General features: G+C 42.6%; 6 protein-coding genes across 7 annotated transcripts; 1 reads left to right on the top strand and 5 right to left on the bottom strand.

The window, feature by feature from the left end:
- Positions 1-27: 27 nt before the first annotated feature.
- LOC115631376 lies at positions 28-479 on the bottom strand. The gene has a single exon (XM_030528097.1). The coding sequence runs from the start codon at positions 439-441 to the stop codon at positions 58-60; it is 384 nt and encodes a 127-aa protein (XP_030383957.1). The 5' UTR covers positions 442-479; the 3' UTR covers positions 28-57.
- Positions 480-766: 287 nt separating this feature from the next.
- Positions 767-4,706, bottom strand: LOC115631374. The gene is made up of 4 exons (XM_030528096.1): positions 4,530-4,706; positions 3,544-3,963; positions 1,399-1,502; positions 767-999 (listed from the first exon to the last, which is right to left on the bottom strand). Exons 2-4 carry the CDS (start codon positions 3,623-3,625, stop codon positions 802-804), a joined length of 384 nt encoding a protein of 127 aa, XP_030383956.1. The 5' UTR covers positions 3,626-3,963; positions 4,530-4,706; the 3' UTR covers positions 767-801.
- Positions 4,707-5,183: 477 nt separating this feature from the next.
- On the top strand, positions 5,184-7,507 carry LOC115630945 (reticulocalbin-2). The gene is made up of 4 exons (XM_030527514.1): positions 5,184-5,349; positions 5,409-5,949; positions 6,240-6,387; positions 6,541-7,507. The coding sequence occupies exons 2-4, from the start codon at positions 5,730-5,732 to the stop codon at positions 7,196-7,198; spliced, it is 1,026 nt and encodes a 341-aa protein (XP_030383374.1). The 5' UTR covers positions 5,184-5,349; positions 5,409-5,729; the 3' UTR covers positions 7,199-7,507.
- Positions 7,508-8,190: 683 nt separating this feature from the next.
- LOC115630946 (SPRY domain-containing SOCS box protein 3) lies at positions 8,191-10,103 on the bottom strand. 2 transcript variants are annotated; one of them, XM_030527515.1, is made up of 3 exons: positions 9,339-10,103; positions 8,754-8,978; positions 8,191-8,414 (listed from the first exon to the last, which is right to left on the bottom strand). In XM_030527515.1, the coding sequence occupies exons 1-3, from the start codon at positions 9,975-9,977 to the stop codon at positions 8,373-8,375; spliced, it is 906 nt and encodes a 301-aa protein (XP_030383375.1). In that variant the 5' UTR covers positions 9,978-10,103; the 3' UTR covers positions 8,191-8,372. The 2 variants fall into 2 exon arrangements, with proteins under 2 accessions (XP_030383375.1, XP_030383376.1); XM_030527516.1 differs by having other exon boundaries at positions 8,191-8,978.
- LOC115630947 (putative cyclin-dependent serine/threonine-protein kinase DDB_G0272797/DDB_G0274007) lies at positions 10,041-10,837 on the bottom strand. Its single transcript, XM_030527517.1, has one exon. The coding sequence runs from the start codon at positions 10,835-10,837 to the stop codon at positions 10,124-10,126; it is 714 nt and encodes a 237-aa protein (XP_030383377.1). The 3' UTR covers positions 10,041-10,123.
- Positions 10,838-13,148: 2,311 nt separating this feature from the next.
- Positions 13,149-20,636, bottom strand: LOC115630956 (collagen alpha-1(IV) chain). The gene is made up of 9 exons (XM_030527530.1): positions 20,527-20,636; positions 20,079-20,172; positions 19,471-19,519; positions 18,461-19,405; positions 17,905-18,401; positions 16,213-17,663; positions 15,141-16,109; positions 13,813-14,957; positions 13,149-13,756 (listed from the first exon to the last, which is right to left on the bottom strand). The coding sequence occupies exons 2-9, from the start codon at positions 20,096-20,098 to the stop codon at positions 13,496-13,498; spliced, it is 5,337 nt and encodes a 1,778-aa protein (XP_030383390.1). The 5' UTR covers positions 20,099-20,172; positions 20,527-20,636; the 3' UTR covers positions 13,149-13,495.
- Positions 20,637-22,995: the final 2,359 nt, after the last annotated feature.

The following is a 22,995-nucleotide window of genomic DNA, read 5'->3' as shown; positions in this document are numbered from 1 at the left end:
CTTGCTTTGTCAAAGATTTCTGATTTCCGCACGTTTAATTCCCACAATTGATTGAGACTAAACCTCACGCTGCATGGTCCAACAGATTTCGGCCTCGCCGCAACTGCAAACCACCTTGTAGCTGAGCTGTGCGAGGGTGTTTAACATAACCATGGGCGGCACAGCGACCATAATACCATTGACGCACTCCCTGACGCCGCTGTCGAAGCGTTTGCTCAGAGCCTGCACCTCGGCTTGGTTGAGGCCGAAAATGGTGCAGGTGTAGTCATGGAGGGAGCCCTTGACGGTGATGTAAGCAAAGTTGCCCTCCGTCTGCAGTATGGGGACGGGTATGGTTACAACATTGGTGGGGGGGCAGCCAACGGATGTGGTTGATGGCGCTGGATGACACTCGCAATTCAAATGAGATTCTTTTGCTTGGGGTGGAGGATTCTCACTCATAGTTTGACTTGCGACTTCGCTGCGACCGATTTCCTGTACCTGTTTAGGCTTTGCTGTTTCTTTTTCGGCTTCTGTTGGACTTTGTGGGATCGCCGACGGTTTCGTGCGCCTCTTTTCACTTTTTTTACTTGAGCGTGCTGAGCTGTTGTCGTTGCCCACTTTGGGTTACGGGGAAGAGGGCTGTCTGTTTTGGTTTTTTCTTTTTGGAGGGGTTGCTATAGTTTTTCACAATTCACACACACGCACACACACAGATACACTTATACACAGGAATTTCCTCTTCACTTGCACACTTATGAAATGCACTTAACGAATTGTTGTTGTTGTGGAATTTTGTGGGTTGCTTTTTGTTTTTTAGATCTATTCCGGCGAATCAACCTTGTGGTAGTTGCCTAAACTAGCCGCTTCCCGTCCTATATTCGACAGATTCTCGCGTACGACTGACTCGGCTTCCACTGGTTCGGGCTCGTCGAACTCCTTGCGCATGGTCCACATATACTCGTTATAGTCCTGCTTAACAGCTGTGGATGAGCTCGCCACCACGCGAAAACCCAATATCTGCAAATAACACGAAAATTTCAGTCAAATGCCCCCTATATCTTGAAAACGGTTCTTGTTTCTGAATTCAAACAACTAGTGTGGAGTCGAAGTGCGTGCAGTTTCTTAAGCGAGTTATGCGAAGTTAAGTTTGCCAATTTTTTTTATTAGACGCTTTTTAAACCGTATAACTCAATTCAATTGCAAGTCTTTCCATTCGGAAACGAGAAAGGACCTGATTAGTGAACCAATTCTCATTAGACCCCTTAAAATGTATAGTGGTGATCGCGTTTTCGAATTCCGAAATTGGCAATCCACTTAGTTTCCACAGACGATTCTCTATTCCAATATTTCGACTCCGCACAATTTGATGGAACTCGGAAACGGGTAGAGGCCTGATTAAGTGACCTTTTAGCTTACCTCGAGCGCCGATAGTATGCGACAGGGATGCACTAAATAGACAATAGTCGACTCATCACTGTAGCCGCCACACGAGAACTTGTTTAACTGTTCGATGTCGTCAGCTGGAATGGTTAAGACATGCCATTAAGTAATCGCTATCTAGCTAGCCATTGTCATTATTGCTTATCGCCGCAATAAAAGAATAACAAATAGTAAATATAGCAAAATACTACAAACAATAAAAGTAATGTTGTCTGCTAACTAGAAATTATTTTGTTCGTGCATGAGTGTTGACGATGACGTCAGCGTTTGAACAGGGCATGTATCTATGTGTGTATATCTGGTGTGTGTGTGTGTGTGTTAATTAAGCAAAACTTGTGAGTTTCGCGCAGTTTTGTTTCATAATTCAAACAGGCGAAGCCGTTCAGCTTTTATTTCAAAATATGTTTATAAACAAATTGTTTATATACAGATATAACAGATAATGCGAAAAGTGCATTGACACGTAGACACGCCCACAATCTCTCTCCTCCAACGCCCACGCACACAAGGCAGCAGCAGCGTTCTAGCAGCTGTTCTCCATTAAGAAACCAAAATACGCTGACGAAACCGTACGTAAATATTTTTACTACGTATCCTCAGATACTGTCTACACACAGATACTGTGTATGTGCATGTATGTATGTATGTATATGAGTGTAGATTTGTTTAAAAGTAGATTAAAGCTCACATGCACTTTCGCCGTCAACTGCACGCACTGCGCCGCAAAACGAAACTGACGCGACGAGCTGAGCAAAAAAATATCAAACCGCTCGATACAGTCAGTGCGAGCAAATAATACAGTTGTGGTGTAAGTTGGAAGCGAGTGGGCCTTATCAGGGCTGTTTATCGCGGCTATGAATCAGGTGTATGTATGTGCGGTCAGAAACTCATAAGAATAAGTTATATATTCATGTACGTACATATGTTTGTACTCAAGTATATAAACCATTAATGGTGGTATGTTTTGCGTGATATTATTTTTCTTTGCAACAATGGCTATTTCGTCATCTGGTTTTGCGCCTATTTTTATTGTTTCTTCGAGAACTAAAAACCAGAGGAGTTTCTTATAGAAAATAAAATGAGTAAGCTTAAAGGTTATTAAAGAGCTAAAAGTTAATAATACTACTTATATTTTATAGTGCAAACCAAATAGTATTCGCGATTTCCCTAACAACATTCGTAATCATTTTGCAATTCGGGAAGTGGAAATAATAATGTAATCAAACAAAACATTCTTGCTATTTGTAAATCAGTTTAAAGATTTATTTTTAATTTATATTGCCACAAAATTACTTAAATAGCCATAATCGCGAATAGATAAGCAAATAAGCCATATAAATTAATCCATTAAAAATAAATCAATTCTGGGCTAAGCAAAATCGCAACTGTAGTCTGTTCTATGGCCAATTAGGTTGCTAGCTCCATGGGAATGTATCTCAAGGGATTTTAAAATTAAAAAGTCGAATTGTTATTCTATCTTTTGAATGGGAAACACTCAATCAACACAGCCCTAACAATTCCCTTTAAGCTTTAAATTATCCATAAAAACCAAAACAACTTTTGGAGGGCGTATGCTAAAATATAATTTAGTGGTCAACAAGCTTTTTTATGTTGCCAAGACATTTAATTTTTAAATAATATGGCCCATATGCCGTTAAACAACTACAAAAATGAAGCTGCAAAATAAAATTTGCTTTAAATTTGTCAAGGCTGCTAGTCGCGCCCTCTGCTGGATTTTTACGAAACTCATATGTAAAAAGCGGCTCACATGCACACATTTTTTGGAAGCCACTGTACAACACCACGCTCAAGGCCGGGCCCATTCAAAGACTGTATATGTGTGGAATAAGCTAAATAAACGACGTGTGGTGTGTGTGAGTGTGTACATGTGTAGTATGCTCGGCAAACACTCTGAATTAATTGTGTCACAATAATAATAGACAAAACCTACAATGAAATAAAGAAACTGCGCTTACAAATATATGTGTTACGCCTTAAGGCGCAAAGCAATAAAGAAAGTAAAGAAAAACTATGCAGACGAGTGTGGATATTTGATAAAGCGCGTCAAGTGCAATTGTACTTGTTGTTTTTGTTGCTAATGTTGCTGGTATTGGAGATTACCTTTCAATCCAGAGACAAGCACCCGCCATGGATATTTGTGACTGTAGGAGGCGAGGTTGCCTCTTATGATAATATACGGCATTTGTATGTGATCTTTTGTGGTATTTCTTGTACTGCGCTTATGGAGCGCGGGCTGATCGGATCGAAGCGTGACCGTTACAAACACTGGCTAACAAAAATAACAAATGGTAAAGCCAACTGATGGCTGGCTGTAGAAGGTAATGCCGAAAAAAACGACGACAACCACGACGCTTGCGGCTGCTGTTGGTCTGAATGTTGGCTTACGACTGAGCTTTTCGTTGGCGAGCGTGCAAAGCGTATTTACTGCTTGGCTTGCGTTTTTGTTGTTAGTTGTAGTTTTGTTTATTATTTATAGTGTTGATGCCGCAACGCTTTCGTGCTCTCTCTCTCTCTCTCTCTCTGAAATGGTTAGCAACTTATATTGGATTAGCCAACAATGTAAGCACATGACGCATGGAATATCAAAAACGTTGTTGGCCAGGATAATGGGATTTTCCGTTTGCCGACATACGGACTAGTTGCATGCCAAATGCCATTCAACCGTTGTGTAGTCTCCCGCCATTCAAACTCTATAATTACGCCACCCAACTAAATAAATAAATATGTGTTTCCGTTCGTCAACCGAAATAAAGCCCCCCCAACCCCCATAGATTTGTTTATGTGCTCGCCTACGCAAGTCCTACCCCAACCGCAAGTCCATATACACACCCCGTTTTTAATTGCCCCTTTTTACGTCTTTCGTATCCTTTGCGTGCTTTGGGCACACAATACGAAAGTAAATTATGATCAAGTTTCCAAATAAATACAAGCGCGTCATTAACGTTGTCGTTCATTGCTTCTACGCAACTCCAAAACTGGTGACACAATGATGTCACTTAAACTTAATCAAATTTATTCACGATGGCAGCTTGCTAATTTTTTTCACATTTTATTTTTGCATTGCTGCTGCCGAGCTTGCAGCTTACCTTTGTTCGATCTGCTTACAAAACTGTAGGCGAAACTGTGTTTCGCTTCGTTTGCCAACAGGCTCAATTTATTATTTGAGAAATTATCAACCAGATGGTTGGTTAGAATGCACTATAAATTTGTTAAATATATTAAACACCTTTCAATTTAGAGAAACCGCAACATTTTACTAGGCTTGTGCGCTGTGCCTAACAACTTGGCCAATGACCAGCTCATATAATGCAAAAATACCAATAGCTGACAAGCTTTCCAACACTGGTCGGAAAGTACAAATATATACCTAGTTGAAATGGGAACTTTAATTCAATAAGCGGTTAAACTGCTGAACGTTCCTTTTCAGAGCCAACGAACTCGTCGCTCTTTCAACTCTTTTAGTTCTCGTAGATTTGTTTATATTTAAGCGGTCCATTTTTCTATGATTTAGTGATTAAGAAATGTCCCTTTGTACTTAAATACTATTCATGGATATATTTAACAATTTCATGAATTTCATTCGCCAATTAATTTCATTTAATTTGTTTCGTTTATTAGTGGAAACAGGAACTACATTAAGGAACTATGATTTGGTTCGGTTACTGTATTTAAAGATCCGGTTTTTGGAACTAGCTCCGACCAATCCAATTCTATACAAAACAATGCAGTGTTTAAATCGTGTACATTTTTCTTAAGATGTATTAAATTGTATTTATGAATTTTAACCAATTAATTGTGATGCCTGTATAAATATTTAGTCACGAGTGGGCGTAGCAACAGTGTAAGCCACATAAATCCTGCACTTACTGCTTCCAGCTGTTGGTTAAGCTGTTGGTTAAACTGTTGGTAAGGGGAACGACAATAAAAAAAATCACAGTTCCTATACATAAATTAACATACTTCAGGTTACGCAAATCAGCAGCAAAGGTCTCTTGAGTTCAACAAATTCTTGGCCATTACGTGTACATTGCCGCCGGCCAGAATTCAGCCACAAGAACGCGCTGGCTATTGCTTTTGTGTGTGTATGTATGTACGTATGTATGTATTCAAAACATTAGAACGCACAGCACAGCATCCCATCTGCTCTGCGTCTCAGTCTTCTCCTGGCAAGCAAGCGACGTGCATGAAAAAGAAATACACATACGCTGCCACCACATTGCCACGTTAAATTGAAGTGGTTGCCAAATTTATAAACATTTGGGGAACATTACTCATTGCTTGGGAAGATGCCTGCAAAGTTTAGAATTTCGGCGATCCTGCTCTGTGCTGTCACTTTTATAGTGGTTGCTGGACCCATGCCCACCCATGGTGCTGTCGCCACACATAAGCACGAGAAGCATACGAGTAAGGAACGCGTTAAGGATGGCGTCTATGTCCCACGGGATGCCCATCATCACGACGAACACGGCGAGCATAACGTGGATTTTGACCATGAGGCCATCATAGGTGGGTATTCGTTTTATGAGTCATATATCGGACATAGCGGGCATATTGTATGTGGAGATGGTTGCGGGTTTACTCAACGCATATTGTTTATTTTGGTTTATTTTTATGAGTTTCTGCTTCTACCGCTTCTTTGTATATCAATGCGCATTTCAAAATTTCATATTTCAATTACTGGGCGTTTGTTTCTATTGTGTGCTCACGTTCACGTGCAAAGAATGGAAGAAGACGACATATGAACAGATATATGTACATACATACGACTGACAAACATATGTTTGGAATTTCCCCAGGCAACACAAAAGAGGCTCAGGAGTTTGACACACTCTCGCCGGAGGAGTCGAAACGAAGGCTGGCTATATTGATAAAAATGATGGATTTGAACAAAGATGAATTTATTGATCGGCACGAATTGAAAGCTTGGATTTTAAGGTCTTTTAAGTGAGTGTTGTTTGTTGATTAATACAGCGTGGGCACAATGCTAATCTTGTAACTAGGCTTCTGCTATTGCTCGATTTACTAAAAGCTCCTAAATGTATCTATGTGGATAGGAAATTGTAATTATTGTCATTAATCGAATGTTATGCTTTGCAGAAAGCTGTCCGAGGAGGAGGCAGCTGATCGATTTGAGGAGATCGATCAGGACAGCAATGATAAGATTACCTGGAAGGAATATCTGCAGGACACGTATGCCATGGAGGATGAAAATTTTAAAAAGGAAGTCATTGACTTCGACAGCTACGAGGAAGAGCAGAAAATGATCAAGCAGGACAAGGAAATGTTCAATGCAGCCGATACTAACAAGGATGGAGAGCTCACTTTGGAGGAATTTGTGTTCTTCCAAAACCCAGAGGAGCATCCACAAATGCTGCCAGTGTTGTTGGAGCACACCATGCAGGACAAGGACTTAAATCACGATGGCAAGATTAGTTTTCAAGAATTTGTTGGCGATGCAGCGCAGCACCATGACAAGGATTGGCTTATATTGGAGAAAGATCGCTTCGACACAGATTTCGATGCCAACAGCGATGGCTTTTTAGCGGGCAACGAGGTACTAACTTGGATAGTGCCCAGCAATGAGGATGTAGCCGTCGATGAGGTGGACCATCTATTTGTGAGCACTGATGAGGATCACGACGATCGGTTGTCGTATTTGGAAATTCTCAACAACTATGACACGTTTGTGGGCAGCGAAGCAACCGACTACGGGGATCATCTTCAGAACATAAACCACTTCGAGGATGAACTGTAATCTTATGGCCATATCTTGCGAATCAAAACAATTGCTTTGTCAGCATTAAGCCCTTGTATGTTTATTTGTGTCATTTAGTTCATACAATTATGTTTTATTTATTTAAACTGACAATTGAGTACAGAAGTTCCAAATTGAAATGTAGTATTGTTATATTAAAAGGCAAACATGTGCAGATTTAATTGCACTGTCTGTACAAAATTGTGTTTATACATACGTACACATTTATAATTTATTAATTTATATATAGACACCAAAAAGAATCCACATAATAGGTAATAGTACAATAAATAATTTTTACTAAACTATTTCGAATTTATTGTGTCTTACTTTTACGTGAAGTTGTTTGGATGCTTACAAAGTTTATTCAGTTGCTGCCAATTAATATTTGATTACCCTTTTCCAATTTGAGTTGATTTGCATTTGAGGCAAATATTGTACATTCACTGTAACAGTAATGTATTCATTTAATTATTAGCACATTTGACTAGGATTTAGTTTGAATTTATTAGAATAGTTTATTTTACGACCGTGTTTGCGCCTTAAACCAAAGTATTCTGTATCTATTCATAAACTTACACGAGCTAATTGAAATATTTTCTAATAATTTAATTTACAAACTACTACATACATATATTTTCCACAACTTGATGTGAATTTAAGTGTTCGATTTCTTTGACTAGATTCCACACTCGTACCAAAAAATATGCGCCCAATTTACATTTGATTTGCGCGTCTATACTAGAGATTAAATTTATGTGTATATTTATATATGTTTTGTGTTTATTTTACGGTGAGCTCGCATTGTCTAATTTTTAAAGACAAACATTTGTATTTGTAACTTGCGAAAGGATCGACTTTAAAGAATCTTCTTACTCCATCAACTCCCGCCTTGTTGCAGCATACGACTTATATCACAAATATTGCACCGAATTGGCCTATTCCCCCAAAAGAAAACAATTATTTTTGCTAATTTCAAACACTAAAATAAGTACAAAGTAAAACGCATGCGTTCTTTCAAAATTTACAATGTACATTGCATTCAATTTACAATACATTCAAAAATTCATTAATTTCGATTCTGCCGCTCATCGATCGAGACTATATGGCACAACTAAGTTTCACGGTTCTCTTGAATATCGGCGCCTCCTTACACATACATACTCGTATATAATCATAGATCATAATCAAATTTATACATTTCCACTGCGGTCACCTAAAATATACATTCTTTGTATATACTTACGAAGTGTGGTCTGACTGGCAAACATTTGCCTGCATGATCATAGCTTAAGTAATACGTTATCGAATGACTAGAGCGGTATTTTGATCTAAGCTATAACTCCACTGAGCTGGAATTTCCATTAAGTTAAATGGAGGAGGAACACAGAGTGGTGCCTCCAATTCAGTGGTGCCAGAGCTTAATAAACCTTCGACTTCGATTAAACGAACAACTAGTAAGTTAGTTCCGCGTCGGCTTAAGGCTGTTGCACAGTCGAAACCCTACGCGGAAATCCGAACTCTAGAAATCACACAGTATATCGTAGTTGTCTACCTGGCGCAATGGTTCCATATCGTCGATCACCTCGCTCAAATAGTCGATAATGGGCAGCGGGAGGGGCAGATTAAGTTGCTCTAGTGCCGCGGCGGTGCGCACGCGCTGCATGATGACGGCTCGACAACGATCCTGCAGATTAACGAACTCACGTCGAGTACATTTCAGAGTCATCTCCGTTTTAGCAGCCGTGGAGCAGACAATGGGATACAGCGGCTCCTGAACCTAAAACGAAAAGAGAGAGAGAGGGAGAGAGAGAGAGAGAGAGAAAGAGGTGTAAATACAAGTATATGAGGGAGACTTTAAGTAGGATACCAATCAGAGTCTGTTGAATCGAAAGTAAGGAGGAGGAGGAACAAAGAGACGTCGTCAAGGAAAACAGAAATTATAACTTAAATTGCAATTTTAGATTCGAATTTGGGCGATATTCTCAAGAGAGTCCTTTAATAATTGCTATAGAATTATGGCAAAAACTAGCTACGATCTAGCATTTTCAAGGAACAGCTGAAGCCATATTTTTATATCCATTATGCTCTGTTTTTCGGTGTACGAGTTGAAAACTCATGTGCAATCTTCATGACTCACCTTTTCGAGTCCTCTAAATGCTATGCCCAAGCATTTGCCGTCTTTATAGTAGGTCAGGGTACCCTCAATGCCATCGAAGAGTACACCTATTTGTGTGGGATGGTTTTCGCGAAAGCGTTTGGTATACAGCAATGCCACGCCCTTATGCCAGAGTACGCCCTTATGGCTGAGCCCCCAGCCATGTTCGTTCTCACCGAGCATGTTGCGAAAGGCGTTGGCATGCAGACGTGCCTGTCGCGTCCCTATGCCGAACATAATGGAGGTTCCGAAGACTCGCTGGGAGACGTGCAGCTCCCAATAATAACGTCCATTGTTCAAAGGTCGCTTACCCTGCACTCCGGCCGTACCTTTGCTCCAGTTCGGATGGAAGTGCACGGTGCGGCTATTGGGGCCGCTTAATACAACCTCCTTGGAACGATAGCGTTTGCTCCACGTCCAGTTATCCTCCAGGCCGTGCTCTAGTGGGCCCTGATGCTGATCGTGCAAGGACTGTGTTTGTTGTTGCTGCTGCTGGTGTTGCTGCTGCTGCTTGTTGCCCTCATAGTGATGTCCACTGCGTCGACCAATATGACGACGACGTCGGGAATTCTGCGACTGGGACTGCGGCTGAGCTTGCAAAGGCGCTTCGATGTCAGACATGGTTCCGAAAAGCTCAAACAATCGACAATCACTGAAAATTTGTAACACTCGAGTTGAATTGCTGTTGTTTTTGCTTGAATGAAGCTGCCAGGCTTGCTTTGTCTATTGTTCTAGCTGAAGTACTGAAGGGTGATTGAGTGGTTCGTCTACAAATAGCTGGTGACTATGTGGGTGCGGAATATGGGCGGTAGCTCCTCATCGTCCAAGTCGGTGCAGTGTGTTGTGGCTGACGAGATTGATTGCTCCTCCAACGATATAAAGCCACTTGTTAACGATGTCTGGCTACTTGATAGCTCCTGCTGATCCTCTTCCGGCTGCTCCTCCAATTGCTGCTGCTGCTCCGCCTGTAAGTTACTGAGGACCTGACGGTATTGCTGATAGCTTTGCTGGTGTTGTTGTTGAACGTTTAAACGTTGGTTAAGACTGCGTTTCAGCTCGCGTTTAATGCGCCGCAGCTGTCGATATTCCTGACCCACACTCCTTTCACCGCTGTTCGAGCAACCCAAAGGCATCCACTGCTGGTGTCGCTGTTGTTGCTTCTGGACCTGCAACTCTTGCAGATGAAAGTGGTGGCGACAGTATCCTTGCGGACTGTTGGCACAAAATCTACACGCCTCGAGGTTAACACCGGCGCCGAGAGGCAGAAAAGACTCCAGGCGGCGCTCTTTGCTCTGACGCTTTGCCTGCTCGGTTTGCTGCTCCTGGAGGTGTTGGAGCGCCTTGCGATCCCCCACTGTTTCAGCCACTTCGGCCAGGAGACGGGCGTTTGTGCGATTTATCCATCGGTCATGTACGTGTAACACCAAACGTTGGCAGTAAAGACAGAGCGATTGGAAGAGCAACAACAGCACGATAATCATATAGGGCTGTGTGGTTGTTACTTTTTGTTGTTGCTGGTGGCGTGCGTGGGGGTTGCTGGCAAGTGGGTCTCGCTGCCTTTGTCTGTGTGGTAGTGGTTGTGGTTGTGGCTGTGGCTGTAACTGCGAGTGTCTGGGCTTCCGGTCGTGCTGCTATACTCGCCTCTAGTTAGGTTTTTCTTCCGAAATATGCTGCCTAACCAATTTACATTTTCTGCACTTTTACTTTTTTATTTTTTTGTTGTTAAGTCTAGTATACATATTTTTAACAAAGAAAAACAGCTTTTGGTTGCCGTTGTGGTTCACAAAAACTCCCACTGTTTCGTTGGCTCCGCACTCGCCAACGTCTCTTTGTGCTCTGCAACTTATATTTCCCAACTCGTATTCGAATCCGTATTCGACCCAAAAGCTACCCCTATTTTTGTTGCCCTTGCTGGAACGTACAAACGTTTCTGCTTCTGCTGCTGAGGCAGCCCCCTTGCCTGATTTTCCACCCCCAATTGGAATTTCTGTTTTCATACTTATCATTACCGTACCGGTCCCTCATCATCGCCGCCCTCTGGGCGCGCACGTCACCGACATGCGCACAAGTGTCGGGCAATTGTGGATGTCGAGTGGTGGATTTGTATATAACTTTTGAATACTCCTTTGAGTTGTGTTAGAGCAGCGATTCGTGCTTTCTTTTTGGATCTTGTTTGCTAGAAGAGAGAAATATTTTAAGAATGCTGGGGTGTTTTCTATTATACACGATTTAACCAAACCTATTTAGCAACGTATTTACTCATCATGTATGAAGCTCTTAAGCAAATAAAGGTAATACTCTAAGTATTGTGTAAAACAAAACATCAAGTCAAGAATTTGCATGGAACCTCTCAATACCACTTTATGTTTATTTTAAAAGAAGGTTTCCTTTTGGATCTTATCTGCCAAAAGAGAAATGCTGCAAATATCAGGGTGTGTAAAACACGATTGCAGTGTAACTTTGATATCTGGAAATATGTGTAATTATTTAAATGCATTTTCTTTCTTAGTGGAAAAATATCATTACTGTTTAGTGGTGGGTTCAAACAGTCGAGGGGTTTTTGTTTATTCTTTTTGCTAGAAGAGTTATAACTATACAGCGGAATCTAGGAATGCCTTTTTATACCCTGTACCCGTAGGGTAAACAGGGTATATTAGGTTTGTGCAAAGTATGTAACATACAGAAGGAAGCATCTCCGACCCCATAAAGTATATATATTCTTGATCAGCATGACGAGAGAAATCGATCTAGACATGTCCGTCCGTCTGTCCGTCCGTCTGTCCGTCCGTCTGGATGAACGCGAGGATCTCAGAAACTATAAAAGCTAGAATAACCAAAGTTGGCATCCAGATTCTCCTAGGTCCGAGTAAGGACGAGTTTATTTTTTTTTTTTTAATTTTCCCCCCCTTCCCCCGCTACAGAATTTCGTCAATAGCGTCCACATTTTAAATGCTACCTAAACCAAACTTTGCACACATAATTTATATTTATTTTTATTTATTTTTATTTTTTATATTTTTATATTTTTATTTATTATTTTATTCAATTCGGTCAATTCTAAGAAAAGTTATTAGCGAAACAAATTCTCGCCAGTACAACCCCCACAAACTGCAGCAACAAGTTCGCTCTTCTTCTTCCTCTTTTTGTTGCTGCTATGGGCGCATATAACTCAGTGACGGAAGTTTACCTGGGTACAGGGTATTACACTGTCGGGCTTGCTCGACTGTAGCGTTCTCTCTTGTTTACAAGTAAATTACCAGTTGGCTTTATCTGGTTTTTGGCATGAAAGCTTCCAGCACTTAGGAGAATAGTCATTTTATATATTTTTATAGATAATTCTTAACAAGCTGCGGTATTTCCTTTAGTGGTCGGCTCTATCGCAAAAGTTATATCAAATTATATCTCTCTGTTATGTCGATCATCCCGATAGGTGCTGGCACTTATTAAAGCTTCACCTATGTATATCTGGTATGTTATTAACCGAAAAGTAAAACTGTTCTCTAACAACGTATTTTTTGGCTTAAAAGTTGATAACTTATACATTTTTGAATTTTCACAATTTACTTTTCGACTTACAAATAGTACACCCAATATTTAGCTCGTTTTTTAGAAATTGTGGAAAATTAATTTTAAAAATATATTTTTATTTTTTGTTTCAAAATCATTTTATAAAACTGTCTATATTTGTTGGTAGTACTTTATTTAATCGCCTTTTATTCAAATTTGTATTCTTTGGCACTTGCATGTAATTGGATTCTGGAAATATAAATTCAATTCAGTGTGACTGGTAACTGTTAAATTTATATGTATTTACTTTACATATACCAGGCTAATTTATTATTTCTTTATTTACTTAACTTACGCGTAACTACATTTACATTTGTTTAAAACGTTGTGGAAAACGAAAAAATTGGCAGATACAAAAATGGCATTGGGCCCGGCCTTGGGCGTTTTTTGTGGTTAGTTTAAGGAATTTGTAGCAGTGTTGGTTCGTGTGTGTATGTGTGTGTGTATGTGTGCGTGTATACAAAGGGGTGTTCGTTGGTACCTTTTGCAAATCGTATAGTTAAGCATTACATTTAGATTAAAATTATTGCAGTTTTTTGGTTCATCCTGCGTCGATTGGCTTTAAATGTCGCCTACGACGAGTTCTTCACGCAGACTTGACATCTTGAGACGCGCGTTAGTAGGTTGCCCGCCTTAATCGTTTGCTGTTCGGGCTTCTGGAACTGTTCGCTGGCCTCCAAAGTGACCATCCAGAAGCTAGTCATTGTCTCGTAGAAGTGGCAGTGTCCCTTCGCTCCGTTACATTCAATGAACGGTGTGGCACGGAAGTCTTCCAGACAAGAACCAGGCGATTGTAAAGCCTGTCCACCGCCGCCATTACCAACGGCTGTGTGCTATAAAAAAAGTTGTTAGTTCAGTTCAGCCTAATAGGAGAAGTGCTACGACTAACCATCAGGAAACTATAGCCTATCCAAAGGCCTTCCCAGCCATTGGGGCAGCTGGGAATCTCCAAGGACTGACTGTGCACGGCAATCACGTTGGCTGGTGCCTCGCACACGACGCAGCGTGAGATATATTTGCTGATCTCGTTGTTGTTTACCGGCATCATGGGTATGGGGGCCGATGTCGACAGCCAGAAGCTCTTGTCATTACGGGAGGCGTAGTTGCAGACATTATTCTGTCCACACGACAGCACTGGCAGTGTAGAGAAGCGCTGCACGCAAGAGCCAGGAGATCCGAGATCTTGGTTATGTGCGTAGTCATTACCATCGACGTAAAGGAGTGAGTATCCAGTCCATAGCTGCACATGGCCTGAGGCACATTGTGGCACTTGGTCGTTCTGACTGTGACGCGTTAATAGAATGCCGGTAAGGTAGTCCTGAGCTCCTGTGCATGGCAAACCTGGTTCTCCCTTAAAGCCGATAGCACCGACGGCACCCTCCAATCCTATTAAACCTTGCTCGCCTTTGTCTCCCTTGATGCCTGGACGGCCAACTGTGCCAGTCAAGCCAATCAGACCACGCTCACCCTTCTCACCTCGTTCACCCTGCAATCCAATTAAGCCGCGTTCACCCGGTGGGCCTCGGTCGCCCTTTTGACCATCTCGTCCCGGGTGACCGGGTTCACCTTTAGGTCCAGGAGGTGGCACCAAGCCGGGCTCACCCTTCTGGCCTCTCAAGCCTGGGTTTCCATTGCGACCGTCACGACCTTTAGGTCCAGGGTAGCCCTTCTCTCCGGACGCGCCAATTGCTCCAGGCAGACCATCTAATCCCGGCAAACCAATATCTCCCTTAAGACCAGGAGCTCCTGGAAGACCAGGTTGACCGACCGGTCCTTGTTCGCCCTTATCACCCTTTTGTCCCTCATATCCAGGCAAGCCGCGTTCACCCTTCGGTCCCACAAACCCTTGATCACCTTTAAGACCTGGAGCACCGGGCAAACCATCTTGACCATCACGTCCGGGTCCACCATTCAAGCCACGTTCACCCTTAGCACCAGCTGGACCTTCGGGTCCAGGCAAACCAATCAAACCGACTGTTCCTGGCAAGCCAGGTAATCCGCGTTCACCCTTCAAGCCAGGTAATCCAGGGGCACCTAATAATACGAACTTCATATTAATATGCTAAACCAGTCGAAAGTGGTAAAATTAAATTGAAAGTTATTATTGCGTAAATATTAGTTTGAAAACGTGAAAGCTGTGCTAGAAATCATATACCCATTCAGAATATAGCTTCACATTTGGGCAGATAGATAATTATTAAGAAATTAATACTGTACCTTCGCGGCCATTCTTGCCGGAGCGTCCTGGTAGACCCTTTTCTCCCTTGATAAGAAGGCCCGGATAGCCAGCATCTCCTTGTATTCCCATGTCGCCCTTCAAACCGGGAAGTCCATTCAAGCCTTGAGGGCCAGGTGGTCCTTGCACTCCACGTTCTCCTTTTGGTCCAGGATAGCCAGGCACGCCAGCGTCACCCTTTTCACCAGTAACACCAGGAAGACCAACAAGACCTATATCTCCACTGTCACCCTTATCACCTCGAATTTGGATGGGAACTGCATCTGCACCGCGACGACCAGGTGCGCCACGATCGCCCTTAATTCCAGGCAATCCGTTAAGACCGGGATATCCAGTAGCGCCCTTGTCACCCTTTGCACCGTTGTATCCAGGTAGTCCTCGGTCACCTTTAAGGCCCTTTTCTCCGGTGAATCCTACTGGACCTGGGGCGCCAACTTGACCAGGCAAACCATCCATTCCAGGCAAGCCAGGTGCTCCGGGAACACCACCAGCACCCTTGTCACCCTTAAGTCCGGGCTGACCAGGATATCCGGCATTGCCCTTTTCGCCGGGCAAGCCATCGCGCCCAGCTTCACCATCACGTCCTTGATCACCCTTTTCACCAGGAGCACCTGGGCGTCCATGCACAGCAATACCTGGCAAGCCCTTGTCACCCTGTAGACCTGGAGCTCCAGGAATACCATCTTGACCACGCAATCCAGAAAGGCCGGGTTCGCCCTTTTGTCCCTTTTCGGACGCATCTCCAGGTTCACCTTGTGGGCCATCTAAGCCAGGAAGGCCTTGGTTACCTTTCTCACCATCCAATCCGGGGACACCATCTGCTCCTGGACGACCAATCGGTCCAGTGTCACCCTTAATTCCCATAAATCCGGGAGGTCCTTGGGGTCCTCTTGCACCAGGTGGTCCTTCGAGGCCAGTTAATCCAGTAGCTCCCTTATCTCCCTTTAATCCTAAAATTATAATTTTTTTTTGTTTCGGGTTATACACAAACAATATAAGAGGTGCTAAAAAAAGTACTTTTTGTATTTTTTTTACTGTTGTATTACTGCTTACCATGGAATCCAGGAATACCGGCTGGGCCACGTTTTCCAGGGGCACCGGCAATTCCAGTAAATCCTTTAGGACCATCATTTCCTGGAGCTCCTATGTCACCCTTACTACCGGGCATGCCGACAAGGCCAGGGTTACCAGGCTCACCTTTAGCGCCATTACGTCCTCGAACACCATCAATACCAGGTCTGCCTGGGGGACCAGCCTGGCCTTGTGGACCAATTGGTCCAGTGTCACCTTTCGGGCCTAAAGCACCTGTATTACCAGGTGGGCCTGGAAGTCCTGCATCACCTTTGTCTCCGGGATAACCAGGGTTGCCATCCGGACCTGGTGGTCCATAAGCTCCAGGCAGTCCACGATCTCCTTTTTCGCCGATTAATCCATCCTGTCCCGGGAGACCGGGGGGTCCAGCAACAGTTATTCCATGTTCACCCTTTTGCCCACGGTCACCTTTTAAACCAGGAAGACCTCGAAGACCATCTTTTCCAGGATTACCGGGTGCGCCAAATGGACCGGGATTACCCTTTTCACCTCGGGGACCAGTTAGACCACGAGGTCCCACAGGTCCTGATGGTCCCTGCGGTCCTGTGTTTCCTTTTTGTCCAGATACACCAATTTCTCCCTTTTGTCCGACGGGGCCGTTTTGGCCTTGCATTCCGGTTGAACCCTTGTCGCCCTTGTTTCCTTTGGCTGGCACTCTGAGCTCACTAGCCTCACATGTTCCTGGTTCACCCTTTGGGCCGTTATATCCAGACTGACCCTTGTCTCCCTTGATTCCGTCGAAGCCTGGACGACCAGGTTCGCCCTTAATACTTACACCGGGAGTTCCATCACGACCTTCACGTCCAGGTGCTCCGGGTGCACCGTCAATGCCAGGTTGGCCGGCGAAGCCTTTGTCTCCCTTGATTCCAATTTCGCCCTTCAATCCGGGGCTGCCGGGTATGCCAGCATCTCCGCGTTCTCCTTTGACACCAGCGGCACCAGGATAGCCAGGCTGACCCTTTTCTCCTTTTGCGACCTCGATCAAGCTTAGGTTCAGAATTGCTGGCTTACCAGGTTGACCTTGAGGTCCAGGCGCACCAGGAAGGCCGTCTAGACCTTTCTCTCCATTAGGACCAGTTTGTCCAACAATGCCGTCATCACCACGTTCTCCACGATAGCCGCGCTCACCAGGAGGTCCCCGTTCTCCCGGGTTTCCAGGAATTCCGTTCAATCCGCGGTCGCCTTTCTCTCCTCTAGCACCAGGTGGGCACAAAGAACATTTACCACCAGCATCACCCTTGGCTCCAAGATCACCTTTTTGGCCAGGATTACCAGGACGGCCGGCATCACCCTTTTGGCCAGGGGCACCTACTGTGCCAGGAATACCAGGTCTGCCCAATTTTGAATCGCCAGGTACGCCTGCATTTCCCTTGAAACCACGCTCGCCCTTCATACCCTTCTGACCAGGGTATCTACAAAAAATTAATGCAATGAGTATGTTTGTTTTAAAAATGTGGCACCCATAACAACTCTAACATATTTTGTAAATAGGGTATTTAAAAATTTATAAAAGTGTATTGTGTCCAGATTACTTTTTCCCATTACTACCAACTGACTAATTTGGAAGCTGAATTGTACTTGTATATATGTATTTTTATGAAAGAAAAAAAAAGATAATTTTTGGCCAAAATAATACGTAACACAAAGACTTACCCATTGATTCCGCTATCACCCTTTGGACCTTGAATGCCGTAAGCTGGCGTTCCAGCATCGCCCTTTTCTCCTTCGGGTCCTGGAGGTCCGTTATAACCTACTGGTCCTTGGGGACCTGGAGATCCATCGCGTCCTGCGTTACCCTTCTCGCCCTTTGGTCCAGGAGGACCTTCACCACCAGGACGTCCTGGCAGACCAGGGCCACCCTTATTACCAGGGTATCCTTGAGGTCCTGGCTGTCCATTAAGTCCATCCAAACCTTTGGGGCCAGGTTGTCCAGGGTATCCACGGGGTCCTTTCGATCCTGGAAGACCAGGCTGTCCACTACCACCACCGGGGGGTCCTGCAGGTCCAACTAATCCAGGCTCTCCTGGTTGACCGGGTCGACCTGGCTCACCTTTGAGGCCTGGTTGGCCGGCCAGACCATTCAGACCAGTTTCTCCTCGATCACCCTTTTGTCCAGATGGTCCTGGTGGTCCAAAGTTACCTTGGCGACCCTGGGAAACAATACGTTCGGTAATCATAACTCAAAAACCTTGTAATTATAGGCATTTACTCTATCGCCTGCGCCGCCTGGCAGACCTTTTTCGCCCTTTTGTCCATCATGTCCAGGCTCACCAGCTTGTCCTATACCGCCCTTCTCTCCGGGTGGACCCATATCACCTTTCTGGCCTTGGCTTCCCTTCTCTCCAGCGTAAGAGGGCGTTCCCGTCCATGGTACTTGGATAGCTGGTTCTCCTTTATCACCTTTGTCACCTTTCTTGCCGGGCAAGGGGGTTCCAAAACATGAAGCTCCCTTCTCACCTTTGATACCACGATCACCTCGTGGACCAGGTGAACCATAAGGACCAGTGTCACCGCGATCACCTTTAGGACCTTGTGGGCCCTCAGCACCGGGGTATCCTGCCCTACCAGTAAAGCCGGGCTCACCTTTCTCACCCTTGGCGTAGTCAATGTTATCTTTAGCTGGTTCACCCTTTTCGCCCTTTGCACCAATGGTACCGGGGTAACCACGAGGGCCTGGCATTCCGCCAAGGCCTTGCAGACCAGGCATACCATCTGAACCATCACAGCCATCTTTGCCAGGGCGACCTGGGGAGCCTGAGTTTCCTGCAGGTCCCTGCACGCCAGCAACACCAGGTAATCCGGGCTTGCCCTGTGTTCCGCGCTCCCCCTTGTCACCGCGCAATCCGAATGGACCTGGATCACCCTTCTGACCCTTATCGCCGGGAGGACCTTCCACACCTTGATAGCCAATCATACCGGCAGGTCCTGGTGGACCAGCGGGACCAGGTTGGCCACGGTTACCCTTTTCGGCAATACATTTTGGTACACAGCCTGCATAGCCAGCTGTGCAGTTTCTGTTCGGCGGCCCTCCGCGCGGATTTTCTATGATTTCATAACTAGGGTCTATCGGCAAGGGCTCCCTTGGTTCGTCCCTTGTGTTGTATCTGATTGAATCCTGTATGGATCCACGGGTGCCAGCTTCTTTCCAAAATTGCTGCAATAATTAAAATGCTTTAAGTGTGTCCACAAAACTACCAATCGCATTTAAGGAATATTTACAGCGTTCACATTAGCGAGCACTCCATAGATTACAGCGGCGAACAGCAGCCTGCAAAAATCGAATAATGACACGAGTTCAAGCAAATGCTTTACATTTGTATATAAATTATATTATATTTACATATATAACATATTCATTACATATATAAACATATATAAATCTTAGTATGTACATTTGTGTGTGTTTGTGGGGTCGCTTCTATTATTTGATAAATACTGTGCACACCAATACAATACCATCATATTCTATGCTCACGAGGCGAGTAAGAGAGATCACGCTACTTATGTATATGTATATACTTATGCTTCAAAAACTAAAGAGAGCAGTTTTTGTTAAAGAGCCTAAAATGTGATTGTGCTCTTAGTTTTTGGGGAATCGAAATACTTAACGAATTTTCAATTCATGTCAAAATGTTATCATTTCAAATGTATAATAATATTTATAATAATTTATAAATTTAACCATAATTTTTAATTTTATAAATTTATATATACAAATTAATTTTGATTTTTATGAGCCATTTAAATGAATTTAAATTAGAAATGAACACACTTCATTTAACTGTCATTAGAATTTTAAAATTTATCCATAAGTCCGTTCAACTTACCGCTTCCATTGGGGCAACATTATGCCCTATGCACTGAACTCTTCAATTATAAATTCCTCCCTATTCGAATTAGCAAATTGTATGCGTCGTGGCCCTAAAAAGTTGAGGCAGAAAAGTAGGCACTTAATTTTTGGTTTTTTATTTTTCACGCTGCTATATTTTAAAGAATAGTAATTTTGTTTCAATATTACAAAATGCTCAATAGTTTTAATATTTTAATGTCCGAAAACCGTTAAGTTCAGCACTAAATTTGAAAGCACGTTTTGAAATTTTCGTTTAGTACTTGTGTTACAGTTTTAGAGTCACTGTCTGTACGTGCAAATCGTATGCTTTGAAAAAGTCACATATTTTAGTGGTTATATAAATTTGGTATTACAAAAATTATTTAAAAATTTAGTTTTCTGATAAATTGGTATTAGTTTATAAATTTTATGCAAAATAAATTCACTTTTATGCCAAGCGACGGGCTTTTTCTTTTGGCTTGTCGGACTATTCGAAGGTTTCTGCCGTTTTCCTTTCAGAAAACCGATCTAACTTTCTGAACCGACTGGAGCGTACTGAACAAAACCGACTCGCTGCGCAGCGAGCACACGAACTATACACAAGCGTTCGGCCAGCCGACGTACTCAAGACTAAAGGCAATCCAAGAGTGAAGCGCTGCCAGCGGCCAGACTACTTACTCGAGAAGACGGAATACGACTAATTATACTATAAATTCCAGCGAACACAGCGCACCGCTAATGCCACACGATCGGCAAAACGGCGAGCCACCGATCTGTGTTCGGCAGCCCACACGTACACTATATATGTCATATATGTGAGCTGTGTGGCTGTGTCTGTGTAACTGGGGGGAAATGGCGACCATGGTGGATGACGAGACGCAGGAAGGGCCATTCGATGACACTAAAACAAATACTTAGCTAACATTGCGACTCAGACTAAGTGGAATGAATGAAACATGGCGATAAGTAGCGACTTGTTGTTCTTAATATTATTATGGTGGCGATATGCGAGCTTGCTCAACATTAATCGCAGCTTGGCTCGGCTCGGCTTGGCTTGGCTTGGCTTGGTCGACTGCTGGATACGGCCAGCACCTTCCACACACACTCGCACACACTCTCACACTCTTAGAGCTGATAGCACTCACAAAGATTGGGCACATAAGTTCCGTTGCCGTTCACGTTGCCGTCATTGCCGTTCCGATAGAAGTCTATTGTGCCAATTCGGACACTACAGGCGCAGCTTTATGAAATGACCGCGTGTCTGTGTCTTGTTCCGTGACTGTGTCTGTGTTTGTTCTTGTGCCAGAAGTCAAGGTGATCCTATGAGAGAATATTGTACTTGTACTGTATTGGTTTTGCGACCTCTTCGACCTTTCTCCCAATCTGATTTCTTTGGTTTTTCATTTATGCAGCATTTCCTAAGCAGTGCTGCAGAATGGAGTGAAAAACATAAAATATATTTCTCTTCCGCAGCTTTGGAATTTACTTTTTCGACATATTTCTGTATGAATTATTTGCGTGTCTGACCACTGGCAAACAATATTTTAGTATAGAATTTATATGGCTTTTAATTTAATACTTTGAAAACGCATTAAAGTTGTGTTTGATCAGGGAGTTGACATTTTTGACATTTTTCACAAAAAAGTAAATAAATTTTAAAATTTTATTGCAATATTTATATGTGTTCAACTTTTAAAATATTTACAAACTAATTGATTTAATTTTTAAGTATTTAAATAAATGCTCCTTTTTATTTTAGATTTATTTAATTTTATCTTTTATAACATTATACCTGATTGTTGATCTATTTGCTTTTATAAAAAATTTTGACATTAAACTTACTTATTTTTTTTTCAACAATAAAATAGTAAACATTAAATTAGATGCTTAGTTTGTTTGTCCCCTCTAACTCAAAGTATGATATCACAGGTTATAATAGAACAATTAAAAAACTGAGTTTCTTCCGCTTCCTCTTTTTGTATGACCATTGTTGCTATTTAAGTTCCAACACATTCCAACCAACCTATTGAGGCTATCAGGTCATGTTACACACACTGTGTGTGTTTCCTTTTCCACTCAAATGTACACTCAGAAAAAAATCGGAACTAAAACATGTAAATCTATTGTTAAGATATAATTATATAGGAGTTTATAAGATATTATTAAGATAATTCAAGACTTTGACGAGCATAGGAACTTAAATGGCAAGTTTGAAAACAAGAATTTGTAGGCTTAAATCGGTCTAATATTTTGAAAAAATTTAACAATATGTCCCATTTTGTAGATAGTTAAGTATTTGATGCCATTATTTTAAATGTAGAATTTTGTTTTAAATTGTTTGATGGTGAACAGAGTTCTTGTTAAAAAAAGGGTTTTATGAAAGTTTAGAAGAACATATTTATATGTTGAAAATAGAAATTTGTAAACTTAAATCAGTCTATTTTATATATAGTAATAAAGGGACTACCTAACAATTGACAATATTTTTACTTGCATATTATTCTGTGTGTATCAATATCGGCTTAAAAATCTCAGCTCAGTGCGCTAGAAATCCAATTTTTGTGTAATTCTTGCCCGAAGCCTTGATTATAGTTTCGAAATGTTGACCCAAAACGATGTGTTGCTTTCCGAATTGCTTTACAGTTTCATTAAAAGAGTTCTATTTATAAATCTGCGTATAACATGATTTTTTGTACTGAAAGCAATGCGCAGCATTTTTTGTGCTCCATTGGTTGTTCTTCTAACAGTAACAGGAAATACCAGCTACTTATGTCCGTCTTATCAGCTCCCAAGTAAATACTAAATAAAAAGCCTTAACCTAATCACTCGAACGGGCGACAAAAACAAGCAAATGAATTTCAAATTATGAAAATAAAGCTGAAAAATGATGTTGCCGTTGCCGTTGCCGTTGCCCG

Source organism: Scaptodrosophila lebanonensis, unplaced genomic scaffold (genome assembly GCF_003285725.1).
Source record: "Scaptodrosophila lebanonensis strain 11010-0011.00,11010-0021.00 unplaced genomic scaffold, SlebRS2 tig00001412-arrow-pilon, whole genome shotgun sequence".
Lineage (NCBI taxonomy): Eukaryota > Metazoa > Arthropoda > Insecta > Diptera > Drosophilidae > Scaptodrosophila > Scaptodrosophila lebanonensis.
The sequence above is the reverse complement of the archived record's forward strand: the minus strand, read 5'-3'. Positions and strand labels throughout refer to the sequence as shown.